At 39.1% G+C, this 18,102-nt stretch overlaps 1 protein-coding gene across 11 annotated transcripts in view; it reads right to left on the bottom strand.

Moving 5' to 3' along the window:
* Positions 1-18,102, bottom strand: part of ubr4 (ubiquitin protein ligase E3 component n-recognin 4) — a 65,124-nt gene that overhangs the window by 35,444 nt on the left and 11,578 nt on the right. For 8 of the 11 annotated variants that reach the window (XM_032521594.1, XM_032521596.1, XM_032521599.1 and 5 more), the window contains 31 exons: positions 14,824-15,011; positions 14,503-14,659; positions 14,265-14,350; positions 13,953-14,122; positions 13,546-13,825; positions 13,221-13,353; positions 12,324-12,403; positions 12,104-12,232; positions 11,108-11,290; positions 10,639-10,761; positions 10,308-10,537; positions 9,632-9,750; positions 9,422-9,519; positions 8,468-8,625; positions 8,132-8,338; positions 7,880-7,981; positions 7,697-7,797; positions 6,939-7,326; positions 6,679-6,742; positions 6,313-6,504; positions 5,346-5,416; positions 4,444-4,636; positions 3,567-3,800; positions 3,234-3,404; positions 2,944-3,126; positions 2,309-2,467; positions 1,856-2,008; positions 1,429-1,656; positions 1,006-1,163; positions 699-873; positions 127-328 (listed from right to left, as the gene is read on the bottom strand). In XM_032521594.1, coding sequence (XP_032377485.1) covers positions 127-328; positions 699-873; positions 1,006-1,163; positions 1,429-1,656; positions 1,856-2,008; positions 2,309-2,467; positions 2,944-3,126; positions 3,234-3,404; positions 3,567-3,800; positions 4,444-4,636; positions 5,346-5,416; positions 6,313-6,504; positions 6,679-6,742; positions 6,939-7,326; positions 7,697-7,797; positions 7,880-7,981; positions 8,132-8,338; positions 8,468-8,625; positions 9,422-9,519; positions 9,632-9,750; positions 10,308-10,537; positions 10,639-10,761; positions 11,108-11,290; positions 12,104-12,232; positions 12,324-12,403; positions 13,221-13,353; positions 13,546-13,825; positions 13,953-14,122; positions 14,265-14,350; positions 14,503-14,659; positions 14,824-15,011 — 5,115 coding nt within the window. The remainder of the gene's footprint in view (positions 1-126; positions 329-698; positions 874-1,005; positions 1,164-1,428; positions 1,657-1,855; positions 2,009-2,308; positions 2,468-2,943; positions 3,127-3,233; positions 3,405-3,566; positions 3,801-4,443; positions 4,637-5,345; positions 5,417-6,312; positions 6,505-6,678; positions 6,743-6,938; positions 7,327-7,696; positions 7,798-7,879; positions 7,982-8,131; positions 8,339-8,467; positions 8,626-9,421; positions 9,520-9,631; positions 9,751-10,307; positions 10,538-10,638; positions 10,762-11,107; positions 11,291-12,103; positions 12,233-12,323; positions 12,404-13,220; positions 13,354-13,545; positions 13,826-13,952; positions 14,123-14,264; positions 14,351-14,502; positions 14,660-14,823; positions 15,012-18,102) is intronic. The other 3 variants (XM_032521602.1, XM_032521604.1, XM_032521605.1) reach the window with 1 other exon arrangement.

Below are 18,102 nucleotides of genomic sequence, written 5' to 3'. Positions count from 1 at the left end.
TGTCTAGGTATGATGACCACACTTGTATGCTCAGAGTTGTGTTTTTTTTTATCATTTACTGTATGTTGGGATCCATTAGCTTAAATATTCAGTTATTAAAAAATAATTGCACTTTACTCCACTCACTAGTAGTAGCAGCTTTGCGCTTGCGGACCGGCTTCATGATACTGATGCCACAGCTGGGTTGCAGCGATGGCTGGAGCCAGTAAGAGGTGTTGTCAACATTGGCCATGTAGATTCGCAGGCTTCCATCTTCACAGAGAAGAATCATGGTTGTACGCTGTTGCTCATTACTGGCTGTGTGTCGGATAGCTACCATATCTTGAATCTGGGGAAAAAAGAAAATAATTAATGTTAACCTTAAAAAATGGCAATAAAGTTGAAACAAATGAGCAACACTTTTGATAGGGAGACATATACATGATTCCACAATTACTGCTGAAATTACTGGCTTATTAATTGTGTTTTGTAAGTGTTACTTATTCCTTGTAGTACATGTACTGGTATTAGATAGTATGTAGTATATACAACAAAAGTCTTTATCATAACTTTGAATTGCATACATGCCCTTTTTACTATTTTCTTTTTAACAAGGTTTTCCTTTGTCCAATTTATACATCAGTGTTTCTGATTGCAGAAGTTCTATTTTCTACATCCTAACCTGTTAATGACTGTTCAGTACAGTAAGTGGCCCTTACCTTGGCTTTGGCTGGCAGAGTTTTAATCTCTTGGATGAGGAAGGTGTCTGGCTTGACCATGATGACAAGCGGTATGCCTGTTGTCTGCTGCACGCAGCACACCAGGCCTGGGTGGTTCATGACCTCAGACCATTGGCACAGAGCAGGCGAAATCTTACTGCTGCCACCATTAGAGCTAACAAAGGCAGGAGAGCAAGAGAGAGAGATAGAGACATAGTTAGCTCGTCCAGGTACCCATTACATTTCACAGACCCAGTGCAGTGGCAGGAAAGTGATAAGACTGTATATACTGTGGCAGAATTGTTACCCTTTGACATTGATGGGGAAGAGCCTTTGCACTTCAGTGGTACTGCGGCTCACAGTGGCAGCAAAAGACTTTCCCTGGCTGTAGCTGAAGAAAAGCATCTGAAGCACATGGGAGTAATAGACCGACACACCACCGCCTGCTACCTGCCCATTGCTATCCTAGAGTCACACAGAAAGAATTTACCTCATTATTGCTTTTTGCCATTCAGCATTTTAAAGAATCCTCACACTTATTTATAGTGTTGTGCAAATATTTAATCAAGTGTTCCAGAAAATAAAAGCAGGAATGCACTGAAGGGCTCATGATAGTGTAAACTCTTTTAATAAACAATCATACATTTTCCTGTTCATGTGATAACATTTTGTACGACATCACACAACTCTGTGGGAATAATTTCATTGCCTAACTATACATCCCGCTTACCTTCAAGTCTTCGTGGTTTATCTCCAATACATTTGTGACATAGAAGGGGCCATGTTGGGCACTGCTGGATTCATCCATGAGCTGGGTGTACATGTAACCTGCTGAAGACATGATGACAATGACGTTTTTACCCTCCTCATTGAACAGGAAGGTAGCATCGCGGATCTTGGAACTTGGAAGCAGGAAGTAGTACATAGGACTCAAGGCATCTGCTGATAAGTCATAAATCTGTTTGGCAAGGGGGACAAATGAAAGAAAAAAAAAATATCATTTAGTATTTTTTACCATGCAAAAAGCTGAATAATCATAGTTGCATGTTTAGTGCCTGTGAGTGTGAAATCACAGAGAATTTAAATCACCTCACTAATAATAGCTCAATACTCTTATTAAAGGGTGCATACAAAATGTATGTTGTTTGTATACATACCTTAACAAAGTCAGCAGTGATGATAGCAAGTTCAGTCTGTGAGCCTGGTAACCAGATAGCTTTGATGATGAAGTTGCCAGTTGCTAGTTGTGGGTGCAACACCAAATGGTCTGACACAGAGCCGGTGCTGCTGAAAGTTAGTACGTGGCAATCCTTGGAAAAATGAAAAAACAAAAAAGACAGAACAGTCAATTACCAAATTAATACAGCATATAGCAGCAATTCATTTAAAAAGTGCTTCTAAAGCTACTGGCATGCTATTAGCATCAACAGCTATTTAGAAATCTACCACGATTGTGCTCTAGGGTATCTTGATAGTGGTCTTTTCTCACAAGCAAAATAGGTACATTGTTGTCACTAGTATTTTCATTTTAATAGGTTTATTTGCACACATGGGATTAGAAAACACACCAAAAACAGAACAATCTTAAATTTAGAAGATGGCTTTCTGACCTTGAGGCCGCACACAGCCAGGTAATCCTCATTACAAGGGTTGCCTGTGAGACTGAGGACAGTGAAAGGGACTGGAGCAGAGGCCAGTCGGGTCAGTGTTAGTTTCCTCTTGCTCGAGTCAGCCTGTTTCAGGAGAGTGGACAGCTGCAGAACTGTTATCTGTTAAGAGGGAGATGAAGAGAAAATGGGGTTATTGGTTGTTCGGACAAAGAAGACTGCAAAGTGGTGATGGCTGATTTAGACAATTATAACAAAAGCAAGATAACACAACACAATAAAACATAAAAAACAGCCAACTTTAATTTAAATTTACATTCAAATCTATCAAATGACAATAATATGTTGACCTCAGACATTGCTTTTACTGTCAATAATGACATGATTATTAAGTGGGCGATATGATGATTAAGGGTGTCCGCTATAATTTATATTTTAATTTTTAACCATGCAGAATTCCACTTCCACAAATAACTTTTAAAAAGGTATATCAAGATAGAAATAAGAGAAATAAATTTAACAGGGGATTTTAAATCTACATCTAAATAAAATTGTCCACCCAAGCTTTTTTTTTATTATTATATTTTTATAATAATATCATTATCACAGGTTTCCTCCTACTGGTTTGTGAAGCTTACCTTCCCCTTTTCATGGCTGACTGCAAGGTGCTGGCGGCGGCCGTGGGGTGAAGACAGGACACACATGGCAACACGACGCAAGACATGTGCACTAATAAGTTGGCGTATAGTTTGTCCTTGGTCACCACTGTAGTTCATCCTCACATTCTCAAAAGCCCCTTCCTGAGAGCCGAGTGTGGGCACCTGAGGAAAAGCGGAACAATTTACATACAATGAAGTCTCTGATGGGATTTACAGAAATTAATTGAAGTGTTTTTTCTAGCCACTCTAAATTAAGCAGGTCTTCATACCATTAACTGGTCAGTCATCTCCACCGTTTTGTCCTGAGTATGCAGTTCATTGAGTGCTTGCTGAGCCCGGCTGCTGCTTCCCACTGCTGATGCCTGCTGGAAGTTGGTCTGGATGGCTTCCATGAGAAACATGAGCATCTCTAGTATGAACGCTGCAGTGGATGATCCCATCTGTTGTGGAGAAAGAGAGCCAAAAGCTTGAGTCACACAATGTACAGTGCATTTAAAATACCTCTGCTTTAAGGAGTGCAAGTACTTTAAGTCTTCAGGAAAAAAAACTATGATAGACAGAGACTTGCAAACTCAGAGTAGGTAAAACATATTTCCTCTCACCACTTGTGATACCAGTTCTTCCTGACAGCCCTCAATGCTCTTGCACACACTGCTCTTCTTAGGTTTGTCTTCATCACCAGGTTTGCCATCACAGATGGTGACCTTGCCCTTGTCGGAGGGTGAGGCATTCTGGTGGCGGATAGCACTGTCGGGCATACGCAGCTCACCCTGGAAGGCAGAAGACTCTTTCAGGGTGGAACCCATGCCGCTGCTGGGGCTGCGTTTGACCAAGGCCTGTGGATGGTATAACACAAAAGTAGAGCAGTGAGAACAGCAACATTGTTAATATGTGCATGCATATACCATCTTCTTTGTTTAACTTTTCTACAATTCAGATAATCTGCTTTTGTCTTCACCTCACTAGCTCCTCCACATTGTGAGTATATAGTTGTTAGTCAAAAGGAAGGTCAGAGAGATGGTGCTGGTTGGATGAACACTTTTCTAAACTGCCTCCAAAGGTAAACAAAAATCATGGATTGTCAAGATTCCTGATATCACTATCGATAATAAGAATTGGCTGCATGCCAATACCATATACATTCACTATATTTCCTTAAATTATTATGAGCTACTGCTATTACAAGACACTGCAAACACAAAAAAGAATGCAAAAGATCTATTGTACTTTAAATTAAATAAACAATTTAATTATCAGTAAACTGAAGGTAAAATGTAGTTGATGGTTTGTTCATCACATGCACATTCAAAAGTCAATTATTTATGATTATCTAGGAAAGCTAGAATTTTCAGTAAACAAAATGTTAACAGACATGATTTCTCTCCCTTTCTGGCCACGTGTGTGGGCTAGCTATAACCCTGACCAAATGAAATGACTGGATGGAAGTCAATGGGGGAATGACTTGCAAGCCAAAGTTACCGCTGTTGTTCTCTTTCCATGATGACCTGAGGTATTCGGTCTCACCTGGCAGCTGCCATCCTCTTTGGCACCGCAGTCACAGAAGAAAGAGCCATATTTGGCATAGGAGATCTCATGGTCTTTGTGACAGACCTTGGCGCACACTGTGCACACACCTACCCCATCCACCATCTTACAGGTGTGACAGTGGTACCTGCAGAATAAAAATGAACAGGACAAGACTATGTATAGCACATAAACTGTTTTGTCATGACAAAATGTCACTTGCATATTTCGAAATTAAGGCATTTTAACACACAAATATCTAAATCTCATTTGTGTATGTATATGACATAATGCACATTACAAAAACCTTCAAGATAATGATATACCTATACACTTTAGTTAAGACTAAAAATCTTTTATTGTATTAGGGCATGTTCAAGTGTTAAGAAATCAAAACTAAGCAGTTTAATCAGTATTGTCAGTAGAGTCATCACTATTAGTAACCAAACAATGAAAATCTGTTCATTTTCTTTTCATCTAACACAAAATTATATGACAAACAAACGTAACTGTGTGTATTGTTTCTTCGCAATGACAATGGTGTGAAGTTGTCCCGTTTCCATGGTTTTTAATAAACACCAATAACCTTTCTGATTCATATAAATCTATTGTATGCAGGATCTTTATAGCCCTCTGTATTCTAAATTATGAAAGGGTTCACGTTAGACATATCTCTTTTCATGTACAACAGCCTTGTAGTTTGTACCAAAAGACCTATGACCTGCTAAAACGTCCATTACCTTGTTCAAGAAACAGGTCTCTCATAAATTGGAGACCCTATGTGTTGATGAGATTACATGTATAAATAAAAAGGTTAAAGAAAAAAAGATCACAGGGAACAATAAACTTCTCTTTACCAGTGCTGGTTCATGAACTCCTTCTGAGTAATAGTGAAGGTGCAGAGTTTGTTGCAAAGGGAGTCCTCATCCTGTCAAATAACGACAAACATGTTAAAATGTATTGTTCTATTTAGCCCATGCAGAATTCCTGGCATCTGCAATTTCCCCACTGTGGGACAAATAAAGGTTTTCTTATCTTATCTGGATACAGACAATGGTCAATATTGCCTTGGAAAATTAGTGTGAAAATAAAAAATTATATTTTTAATAAAATTATATGTTATCTTTGTTCTACAGTACAGTGTGTGAGGTGGGCTAGGAGACCTACAATGCACCTCAACCAGAGGTATTTTACTTCTGAGTCAACCTGCAGCAGGAAAACGCTTTCTGGGGCCAGTGCTTTACACAGGGTTTGGAACATTTTGTTGATTTTCTATGTTCTAGATTCCTGAGATTGGTCAGATGGATTTTTTGTATAATAATTTGGCTTTGCTGTTTAGTTGAAAAAACTTAAAAGGTTCCATGACATGGTGCTCTTTGGATGCTTTTATATAGACCTTAGTGGTCCCCTAATACTGTATCTGAAGTCTCTTTCCCTTGGTGCAGAATTACAGCCACTAGAGCCAGTCCCACTCTCTCTCATGGGTGGGTCAAAATCTCTGGGCGGGCAAGGCAGAGAAAGGGGAGGTAACCGATCTGGAATCTTGACCCATATGAGGTCATAGGGGGCAAGATTCCAGATCGGCCAATCTTAGCTTTCATTTTCTCAAAGGCAGAGCAGGATACCCAGGTCTCGGTTTACTCCTATCTCCATCTCTAGCCACTAGGGGACCATAGGCAGGCCGGGGAAACTCAAAGTGACAATCAACAATGACATTAACAATTCCATAGCATTTTATGTTTAGGTCTAAATACTGCACATTTACAAAATATGGCCCTGTAAGAGGATAGACACAGAAGGAGACATAAAGGGATGAAATCTCACAGAGTCCTCTGCTTGGGAATCATCCTCCTCAACTGCAAGTTCCTCCACCCAGTCCGAGTCCACTTCCATGGCCTTCTCTTCTCCCTCCATCAGCAGTGCTGAGGTGCCTTGGCCACTGCTTTGCCGCAACGCATTCATCACATCAGCCAGATAGGAGATGATGTGGCATGAGCATTCTAGCATACTGGCGTGCTGAAATCAAGGAACAGGTGCACATGAATTATTTGACAGTTAATGATTAAAAATACAAATAACTCCCTTTGGAAATGCCAGTGCCAGTGTTTGAAATGGTATTACATCTGGATGAAGTCAAAATGAGGCACTTCTATAAACTGGTGAATTATACAGATGAATATAAAAACGTACCTTTCCTTGGGATATGTTTGTGCTCACTTTTTCCACGACATTCTTCTGTGTTAAATATTTTTTGCTGCAGAGAAAGATTTAAAAATTTTAAATGAATATTCATACATTTCAGATTGTATTGCTGTTTGATGAATGACTATTGGTAATTAGTCTTTTTACCAAGCATTTGGTGACTTCAGCCCTTGTACTGATGCTAAAAAAAATCTTGGCTGATGTAAATTTAATCAGAGAACAGCAAGTCTGTGAAACTTAATTCTTACCATCTGGTCAGCCAGTTGATTGCTGCCCTGTGCAGTTGCAGGTGACCGGCCCCCTGTCCTGCGCTGGCAAGTGTTGCCATGATGACCATGAGCTCAGGAAAGCCTGTTCCATCACCATTGGTCAGCATGTCTGTTGCCATGGGAATGAGTGTGCTGAGGAGGACAGTGCACACTCCTTCGCCCACCTGGCTGTTGTCACGCACAATATGAGTGGTTAGCACCTGAAGGAGCTGTCGGTTTTCTTGCACTACTTCCAGCTGCTCAGAGTCCTTTGGCGGGGTGGCCGTCATACGCGTCAACCAGGACTGCAGACGAGATGGCTCCACACAGGCCAGCTGGGCCAAAGAGCCACACAGACACAACAGGCTGGGGTTTGGGCTCTTCTCCGCTGGGAACAACAGCATCACCATTAGATTTAGGCTTACTGAAAAATCTGAGGAATCTGCGGTTCTTAAGATTTCAAATTTGATTATATTAAAAAGATGTCAGTATACTTCAAACAAAGTGTTTGTTGGCCATTGGACGTGTCTGAAACCCCTCCCCCCACACCTTTACGACATCAGAATAGGACTGGTTTGAGTATTTTTGTCAAATGCACCTCTCTGACAACAGGATTTTCACTCTGCCTTCAAATGTGGCCACTTAACACTTTTACCATTACAAGTGGTCAGAGAACAATTCGTATAAATCAGTCAATTTTAAGCATATCACAGCCTCTTTTGATAGCTTTTCTTGATTGAAATGAACATTAGACTTACTGAGCTGGAATAGCTTGGTGAAGAATTTTAGCACCCTGTTGCAGAACTTCTCTGATAAACTTTTGTTGGCTGTTGCCATCATAATCTGGACGAGTTCGCCACTGGAAAAAAGGAGCACTAAATAAGCAAGGTAGCAGTATAAACGTGCAATAATGCAGCCTGTGTCATCAGTTAAGTAAATACCTGAATGAAAAGAACTCTTCCATGGCCTTACGGACTTGACTGCTCTCAAGCTGCTTTTCAAGGTACTGAAGGCATTCCTCGAGCACAGACTCATCCAAACCACTAAAAAATGAGAGATCAAAGATTGATAGGAACAGTGAGACTCAACCAAACAATAAATGTGCAGGCAAGAAAACAAAGACAATATGATAAAATAGGCTAAAAGCTATATTTTTAATGCAGGTTAAATGAATTCTGTCACACATGGCATACCTGTTGGGGTCTGAGTGATTGGCAATGATGTTGTAACACCCGGTGACCAAACGCTCGTAGATGCGGGCTAGGAAGGCGTCGGACTCTGATGGGCCGAGGATGCGCTCCAGTGAGGTGCTGCTGATCTCAGCAACACTCTCTGTGCTGCTCTCCAGGAGGAGGGGCAGCAAAGTGTGCACAACTTGTGAAGGATTCAGCTCCTCTGTGCTGAGGAGACAAATAAGCAGCAAAATTAAATTAAGTTTTCAGGTTTTCATAAATACATTTGACTTCTCACATACTTCTTGTTGTATGTTAAATGACTCAGATTGGAAATAGAACTAGAGTAGCACTTACACAATGAGGTCGCCAGTGAGGCGAACCAAAGACAGTAGGATGTGTTTAAGAGAAGAGGCCAAAGGCAAGGACTGACAACTCAATGTGCCCAGGTGAGCTGCTTGGATGGCACTGATGTAGCTCTCTGATGGAATGGTATCATTGGCAAATGCATTTCGCTGAGAAAGAAAAACAGGACTTATTGGTCTCATATTTTCTGGTACAATGATTTTTTTTTTTTTGACATGTCAATATGGGTAAAAACTATACCTTAAGATTTTGTATCATTATATTGAATTTAATTATATAATTAAATCCAATAATTATATTGGACACAGTAATTCTAGGAATTACTAGAATTGTTAGGGCTTTGTAAATTATAGAGTGTGGTCTAGACATACTCAATCTGTAAAGTATCTTGAGATAACTTTCATAATTTGATATTATTGTATATATATATATGTATATACAATAATATCAAATTATTATATATATATATCTTTGTTTATTAAATGATTTAAGGTAGACATTTTAGATAAGATTGATACTTTTAAATTAGCTGCCTATAATTCACTCAAATCAGATATAGATAGGAGCGTACATTACTCATTTGTTATGTTTAAAATTGGAAGATTAAAAAAGTAACATGCATATAAAAGAAATAATGACTTAAAAATAACATAAAAAACATTGAAAATCTTAAGGCTGTGTAGAGACCAACAAAACATCAACAAAAAATGTAGTTGGACTTAACCAGAGTCAGCAGCAGAGTGCCAGAGTGTACAATTTTGACTTGAATTTTGTAGTAGGAGTGGGTGGTACAAAAAAAATGTTAAATTTACACATCATTCTTCAAGGCAGACTAGTAGTGGCAAAACATAAAAAGGTGATTGGATTGCCTACTACCCTTTATAAAGTGCTGAGTAAGCGGGACAGAGTCAAACCAAACCATAAGCATCAACTTAACACTCATACCCATGAGCCAATATTGGGGAATTCATTGGTGTGGATGCCGTTCCAAGTCTCACATATTGTCTGTACAGCCGATGGTAAGTTCTGCATAATACTATGACCTGTGAAGTTTAAGTAAAAAAATGTCAGGTTAAAACGGAGTGTACAAAAAAGTTGTCAAAGTGAATGAACCGTTTTACAACTTTTACAACCTTGAGTAATTATTTCACATACCCAGCAGGTTGGCCTTGCAGCGGGTGGAGCCAATAGATAGAACTGCAGCATAGCCTTGGAGCTTGGCATCTGTAAGCTTGTTCTCCCCTTCGTCTGGGATGTTCATTAGTAAGTAAGACCTGGTCATGAAAAGTTTGGTTTAATCATTTTATTAGGATAAACAGATTAATGATTTACAGCTTAAGCCTTATTATTTTTAGGTTTGAAGCAGGTTTACAGGTAAACACCAACAGGTGAATCTAAAATGAATGTAAAACAAACACCTTAACACACCCTTATTTATTTATTTATTTATTTTTGGATTTATCCCTTGGATCTATCGGTTTGGCCTAGTGCATAAAATAGACTGCTGTTCTCTTTGCAAAATGGCAGCATGAAAGCTCTAAAGTAAAGGAAGTGATGAAATAAAATGTCCTGTCTTCTAGTTTTAATGTCTCTTTTTTCAAAACCCTTAAGGCATCAAGTCAGGGATGAAATACACACAAAAACACAGACACAAATGTCAAGCATGTATCTGCTTTATCCAGAAGATATACAGTATATAAAATAAATATTTAAATAAACCCTGCAGTTGTTTCAATCAAATCCATATATTCCAGCTTTCTCAACCTAATGCATGACCTAGACAAGCTTGCCCGATGTTCAGTGTTGTTTCTTAGAATGATCCCTATCTCACCTTGTAAATGCTGTGTAAACATCAGCGAGCTGTAGTATGGCAGGCAGTAGGTTCTTTGTCACCTCAGATGACTTGTGGGTGTCTGCCTCAATGGCAACCTTGGACAAATGCTCATCGAGGGAAACCTGCACTTTAGAGATGACTGCATCAAGTATATAGATGGCTTGTAGAGAGGGTAACTGATCAAGTGGAAGGATGGCGTTTGGGTCTACACTGGAGAAGGTGGAAATCTGCAACCGAAACAAGTCATCAAAGAGTGACAGATGTGCTCAAAACTTAGTTTGGATACAATTGATGCAAAGGTCAACAATGATTAAGTTTTAATCATTACCTGTCTGGCAATGTACTCCTCTGCTAGCTCCACGTCGTATTTAACGGTGCTGCACTTAGCAACCGTCATCTCAACCAGAGAGGCTGCTTGCTCTGCTTTCATTCCCTGCTTCACCAAGTGTTCCTGTTAGAGATGACATGGGCATAGTCATACATTAAAATAAACCTAAATAAAAAAGGACTTATTGTATTACATTACAGCCTTAAGGACGCAGTGCAGTACATTGTGTAAATCACAAATAAAGTCATCAGTCATTTTAGTAACGCTAATCAGCAGCATCCAATGTCAACAGTTTTGTTTGAATATCTAAAACAATTATGAGTAGATTGAGTAAAGTGATGATGATCCTATTAGATTTGACACTGATCAAGAAACAAAGTCAAATGTAATTTTTTTAAAGTAATTTGTTTTGCTTTTTGGCATCTATCATGCCATTTAGATTTCTGTTGGATTTCAGGTGTGAACAGACCTTGATCCAATTCACGTAGGTAGACACCCGGAGACGTGAAGACCATCGCAGTGTGTGCAGGATGTCACTCTCGCTGGGATCGGTGCAGCCCGTCTTTAACTGCTCCATGTAGGCTTTTGAAGGTGGTAAAACACCAAGGATCCTCCACAGTATCAGAAAGTAGTACTGAAGGGCACATGCCTCCTGTGCAGGGTGACAAACAAAGATCAACAGTTTTCTGTTACACACTTAGTTGATGTCAGGGCTGAAGGCTGTTGTTTTTAAGTTACTGTTGATTCAAACTCAACACTTTGTGGTGATGTTTAAGCAACAGCACTGACTCAATTTCAAATATTAAATAATATTATAATAATAAATATTGCAAATATAGGTCTAATAGGGCTGCAATTATCGATTATTTTAATAATTGAGTATTCTATTAATTATTCCATTGATTAATTGAGTAATCGGATAAGAAATACTTTTGTTTTATTGAAGCCATAATAAAGCCATAATAAAGCCATAATATCAAGTACAAGTTAATACTATATTACAATATAGTTTGGTTAAATATTCGGAAAAAAGCAACATTGTTATTGCCTACGTTGATTACAATAATATCTCTCAAAAAACTAAACATTAAGTGCATTTAATGTAAGTGCCATTTTACATTGTTTTTAAAGAAAACATTTTCTGAAATGCAACTACCTCAAACTAAGACATACATTAAACATTACCTAAGTTGTGCAACTTTACTTTCAGAACTACAAGTTTCAACCTGAGACTGGTCTGTATATAGGCCTGTATGCAAATATTAGTTAAACTCAACCTATTTTCATTTATAGATTTGATTACAATGTCGCACAGCTCTGTTACACTTCACTCTGATCAGCTGTTTCTCCGTGAAGAGAGAGAGAGAGTGAGAGAAAAAAAGCATTGCATGGAATGTCACTGGCATCGAGCCCTTGTGCACCCTTTTCCACAGTTCATGGTTTTGTTCATGAGGTGTGTTCTCACCATAGGAGTGACTGGCTTGTTCTCCTGTCTTCTTGCTGTGTCAAACTGAGAGCCTGCCACCAGGAGAGAGATGAGCCACGCATACAGTTCATCATATTTAACTGCTCCATTGAACAGCTTTGGAAAGACCTACCACGAAAAAAAGAGTTGTTTTAATACAGTGAGAGTTTTTTTTCTCTTATTTACCTATTAATTCATCTATTAGAGGTCAAAGTCTCACCATGCTGTCTAGTCTGCTGATATCATCTTCAGATGCCTCAGGGGACAGAACACAGTAGAATTTGGGCTGAACATTTGAATCTAAGAAAAGTTGAAATACATGAAAACAGAATAGAATATTATTTTTTCAAACTGGTACCACCATTGCCACTTTGTCTTTACAAATAAGACACAAGTATATGAAATATCTTTCTTGAAAATTGCTAAGGATCTAATTATTATAATTATTGTAATTTTTGTTCATTAAACTCTTTAACTTCCACTTTCTTGTTTCATTTTGGACTATATCTATGCCATACCTCACACAAACAACATTGTTCAGCCAACAATGGCAGACAACAGGAACAGTAATAGTTACCCAGTTAGTTCAACATAATGGTACGGGATAAAGGTTTTATTAGACTCAAACTACACTCAAAGTTCATTAAATGCTTCAGAGGAAATAAGCACTAAAATAAGTAAAAAGTCTGCCACGATACGATTTTTGATTCCATTCCATTCAGGGGCTTGCAACTAATACATTACTTTAGCCAATCAGTTACATTTGTATGCATTTACAAAAAGCAACTAAAATATGATTTGACAATTTCATTACTAAGCTCTTCCAGAAATTTTAATTGAAAACAAAATTTTAATAAAATGGAATAAATATAAAGTGGGAATAATATATAAAGGTGCATCTTAAAGATGTATTGATATTATTGGCTTGTTGAAGATTGAATCCAGATCAATGTATCGTTACACCCCTGCTTGAAACAATCACCAGTGAGTTAGACGGTCATTAGACAACCTGTGCACAGATAATCTTTGTTTATGCTTAAAAAAATATATTAAAAAAAACATTCCAAGCAACTGGTTAATTTTTGTGACTATTGTCCTGTCTTTTTCTTCATCATACCTGCTGAACAGTGTTTGGCCCAGTTCTCTTCCACCTCTTTGAATCCATAGTAAAGTGGGAGGCCGTTGCGTTTTCCACCTTCCTGAACAGAACTCGGCCCGGTGGATGGTGGGGTCAGGAGGTTATACTGAACCTATAAATAATATTCATGATAGAGATAAGCTAAATATCCTGTCATCACAGTGCTTGACACACACACGCAGACTGTATTTTAGTTGAAAAGTAAAAATAAAGTAACACATATACAAATTAAATAGAACTACACTTAATATGTGCAATTTAGCATCGGGACAGGACAAAAAACAAAACAAAAAACAGTTTAGACCTGTTCAAAAAGGTACAAGGGTGCCTTGGAGTAGTGGCGCAGCAGGTAGTCAAAAACCATGCACAGGCGGGCCAGGTTAAGGGGCACTGCCTTCAGCTGCGAGTCTTTGCTCTGAGCCACTTCAGTGATGGCTTGGGTGACCAGGGCCAAGACTGACCGCCGACCACGTTCTGACAGATTGTGGAAAAGGAGCAGCAGGAGCTGTAGGTGCTCAACATTAAGGTCATCTTCTCCAGGCACAGAACTCTGGATAGTGTGCTGCTTCAAAGTTCCCAAAAATCTATTAGAGAAGGAGAAGAAAGGTAGAAAAACTAATAAATACTGCCATTATTTTCAGTCAAAACGTACAACAGTGTCTAACTAACTGCTATCTAATATGTTAGGGTGGATGAGAATGGTTGCCATACCTTTCCCAGACCTTCATGCACTCAGGTACATCTGGCTCCCCTTGCACGCTTGCTTTGTGCTGCCATATAAGAAGAAGCCTGGAGAGCACGGATAGTGACTGAGGGTGAATGTACAGAGGCCAGGGACCGTCTGAAAAGGGCGCAACACCTAACTGCTGAAGAAGGGTGCTCTGGGAATAACAAGAGATAGAATTATACATTTGTGACATTGAATAACAATTAATTAATAGTAGGCTTGTTAATATAAATTGCTCACAGAGATTTTTGGTGCTGGTGAACAAAATATTGGCATAACAAAAAAATTCTTCTTACCTGCAGGGCCGGGGATGGAAGATCTGATGTTACCAGGGTGTGGTTGAAGTGATACAGAGCTAAAGAAAATACTTCATCTGAGGAGGCTGAAAAGAACAAAATGTATTAATCCTAGAAACATGCATTGTTGTCTACAAATTAAGGGCTACACCTTTCATTAGCTAACAAGCCAACAAAAGGAAATTAGGGTAAAACGTTTAGATAGTTTTAATAATAAGCAGTAGTTTTTCCGGCGTACCTTTGACATCTTTGTCCACGTCTTTGATGATGCTTGCTAGTGTAGCCATGTGCTGCTCTGTAAGAGACACGCTCAGGTAGTTGCGGATAAAGTTGTTCCTGGACTTGAGCATTGCGGTGGTGATGAAGTTCAGAATGCTGGAAGCTAAACTGAGGAACTATAGAAACAAAGAATCAAGAGTTCTCACATTAAAACTGAAAAACTTTCCTAAGCTGTTAGTACAGACACAACAACAGGTATGCTAGCATAAGAAGTAAGTATATATGGTGTTTACGCCAAACTTAATGTTGGAGCATTATTCTGTAAGTTGTCAGTCCTCACCAGTTCTGGGTCTTTACGGCCAGCTAATATGTTGCCATTCTCACTTGGATTCTGCTTGCTGGGGCTCTTCAGTCTGGGAGAAGTCTCCAGAGGTGGGGGGGGTGGAGGGGGTGGGGGAGCGACTTTGTCTTTGGTGGGCGAAATTGTCTCTTCAAACCAAAGCCCCAAGATGGGTTCGCTGTCATCATCTGCACAGAATGACAAATCATTTATATGAATTTCTCAGAGTGGAGGTGAGAAATGTCCCAAGACTTACAAGATATTTGTGAAGTGGTAGTGGTGTGATCAAGAGGCAAAATGTAAAAAGCTTCAAACTAGTTCATGACACCTACAACACTGAGCAGGCGGTGGACAAGAGCCAATGACTGCAATAAGAAGTGAATATACAGTGACATCCTGTTGCGGCATACCCACTTAAAAAAAGAATAACATTTTTCAACTTAGAAGACAACGATTTGTTATTGTTATCACTGACAACAAGGGAAAGCCTATATTTATTGCATTTACTTTCCCCTTTTCTCCAATACACTTGCCATTAAAACAGGTAGTGAAAATTGCGCCCGGATAGCTAAGTTGCTGGAGCGGGCCGGGCGCCCATATCTAGAGGTTTACTCATCAACGCAGCGGGCCCGGGTTCAACTCCAACCTGCGGTCCTTTACTCATTCCCCCTCTCTCCCCCCCTTTCATTTCTTCAGCTGTCCTGTCAATAAAGACCTAAAAAGGCCCAAAAATAATCTTTAAAAAAAACAGATAGTGAAATGATAAATACAATATCCTTCCTCAAATAACCTGCTATTATTATGGCTACTATACTTTTTCAGATTTGGTTAGCTCCAACAGAATCCTAAATTTTTTTGGCATTTAACTAAAATGTATTAAGAATTAATCCAACGTTTGGTTCTTTTCAAAAATTCCATTACAATATAAGCATTTAAATAGCATGCAATGTTGGGTTCATAGCTGCCTTTGTTCATACATGCTATTGGCAACAATGAGACAGAATGCTATTCAGGATGACACTTGATAAGTAACGTGCAACTCTCTAAACATGCATCAGCTACAACAAATCAAGTTAAAATATGATCAATTTTGCGAGCTCTACAAATTCCCTAAAACAACATTCTAATGTGATTCCATCACTATTTATTGTAAATCCCTTTATTTGCTCTGAACCGATGCAAAATGCTATTTTACCAAATTAATATAGTCTAATATTCAGCAGTGACAACTAAATGAACTCTGGGAAAGAGATTGATATATGTAATGAATACTGAATTTAAATATAATTTTCTTATTTAAGAGCCTCACAAACTGTCCCCAGTCTTCCAAGCTTGGCCCCCACATCTCTCCTCCTGCCTCAAACTACGCACTGGCTCCACACAAACCTGCTGAGCACACTACTGTATTCACTTTATACACGATTGCACACCAATCCATGCCTTCAACTCTGTTACTACATTTGCGAATGACATAACAGTGGAGGGACTCATCTCAAGAGGATGAGTCCACGTACTGAGGTGAGGTCCAGAAACTGTTGGTGTGGTGTTCCAACAACAACCTGACACTAAATACAAAGAAAATACAAATTCATGGTGTGGTATGCTGGTTGCTTAGCAGCAGACAAAAAAAAGCACTGCAGAGGGTCATCAACACCGCAGAGAAAATCATTAGCTGCCCTCAGTCTAGGACTCTGCAAACAACTACTACCTTAGGTGAGAAAAAAACATTGTTCAAGACCCGTCTCCCCCTGGCCACCATCTCTCAGATCTCCGGCCCTCGGGTAGACGCTACAGGTCCATCAGAACACAAACCACACCAGACACCACCAGACAGTTTCTTTCCAAAGGCCATTCAGACCCTTAATCTACACACATCATGACTCTGCACCCATATTTCACACTTATTGCATTTTATTAGTGTTTTTACAAATCATTTTACCGATCTGTGCAACAATATATTATTATTAAGTACTGTGCAAAATATTACATATATTACGATGAATGAATCTAATTTATAAATGTATGTGTGCAAAAGGCCTGCACAATTAATCGTTACAAAATCGCTATCTCGATTCACCCTCTTCACAATTTTTAAATAACTGATTTTTATGAGCCGACTGCATCAGAAAATGCTACTTTTTCCCTCTGTGACTTTTAAAGAGAGTGTATAAAATAGGTTTTTGCTCTCCCTTCTCTTCATTGAAGTCTCTATGTTTACAGGCTTGTGGTAATGCGCAATGTGCTATAGATGCCAAAAAAAAATCTATGTTTGGTACTGCCAATTTGTTTTGTTGTGTCATGGTCAAAAAAATCATGGCAGAGAATCATGATATCAATTCTAAGCAAAAGACTTGTGATTCATGTTTTTCCCCAAATTGTGCAGGCCTAGTTTGCAATATAGTTTCTTTTAAGCAATACTGGGAGGGGCCCTCGCAATTTCATTGTATTCATTGTAATATAACAATGCTACTTATCTATGCAAAGAAAGCATCTAAATCTTTGAGGCTGAAAAAGTCTTTCTTCAGTTTGACTGCTTCCCTCTCCTGGTGTCCAGCAACCGGTTCTTTGGTTTACCATCAAAAAAGGTTTCAACTACTATTTAGCCATAACTCAGAGCTGCCCCGCAGTAAGGAAAATTTCATCATGGCCCACTTTGATTCTATGACCCCAACTTCCAACGGGACACAGAAAGAATTTCTTTGAAAGTGGGGTTTTAAGACCTGGTAGACAGGGGCCTTTGCAGGACGTTTTTGGTTCTCCCTCACAAACAACTGGATTTACAACATCTGTCTAGCATCCTCAACAACTCCCTGATCCAACTTAGAAAGCAGCTCTGCTCCTCTCTTCATCTGCGAGTAAAACGTGTTGGCAGATCTAAATATATCACTATAAAACCACACCCACTCAAAGCTCTCAACCTGGACAACTCCAGTAAATAAACAAGTATCACCACTATCATGGGTTTTGTTCAAGAACTGGTACTGTGTGTGTACAGGTGGAGCCCAACTACATCTAGTTAATCACTCCACCTCCCTCACTAGCTCCTTCCCCACCAGAAGTTGCGTTCTAAAATATAGTTCTTATAGCCAGAGGTTGGTCCACCAAGTCTTTTGATTGACACCGGACTGGCAAAAAAAACATAATTCTCGCACCTATCCTTCAGCGTGGTGGCCCCACTGGGATACCTATTTCAGTAGCTATGAATCAATTAAATATATTTTAGCAACACTATATTTGAAAAGCATTGCACAGCAGATGTACCCAGTGGAAGTATCTAAA

This window comes from Etheostoma spectabile, chromosome 7 (assembly GCF_008692095.1).
Source record: "Etheostoma spectabile isolate EspeVRDwgs_2016 chromosome 7, UIUC_Espe_1.0, whole genome shotgun sequence".
NCBI classification, from domain to species: Eukaryota; Metazoa; Chordata; class Actinopteri; order Perciformes; family Percidae; genus Etheostoma; species Etheostoma spectabile.
This window is presented reverse-complemented; position numbering and strand designations above follow the sequence as displayed.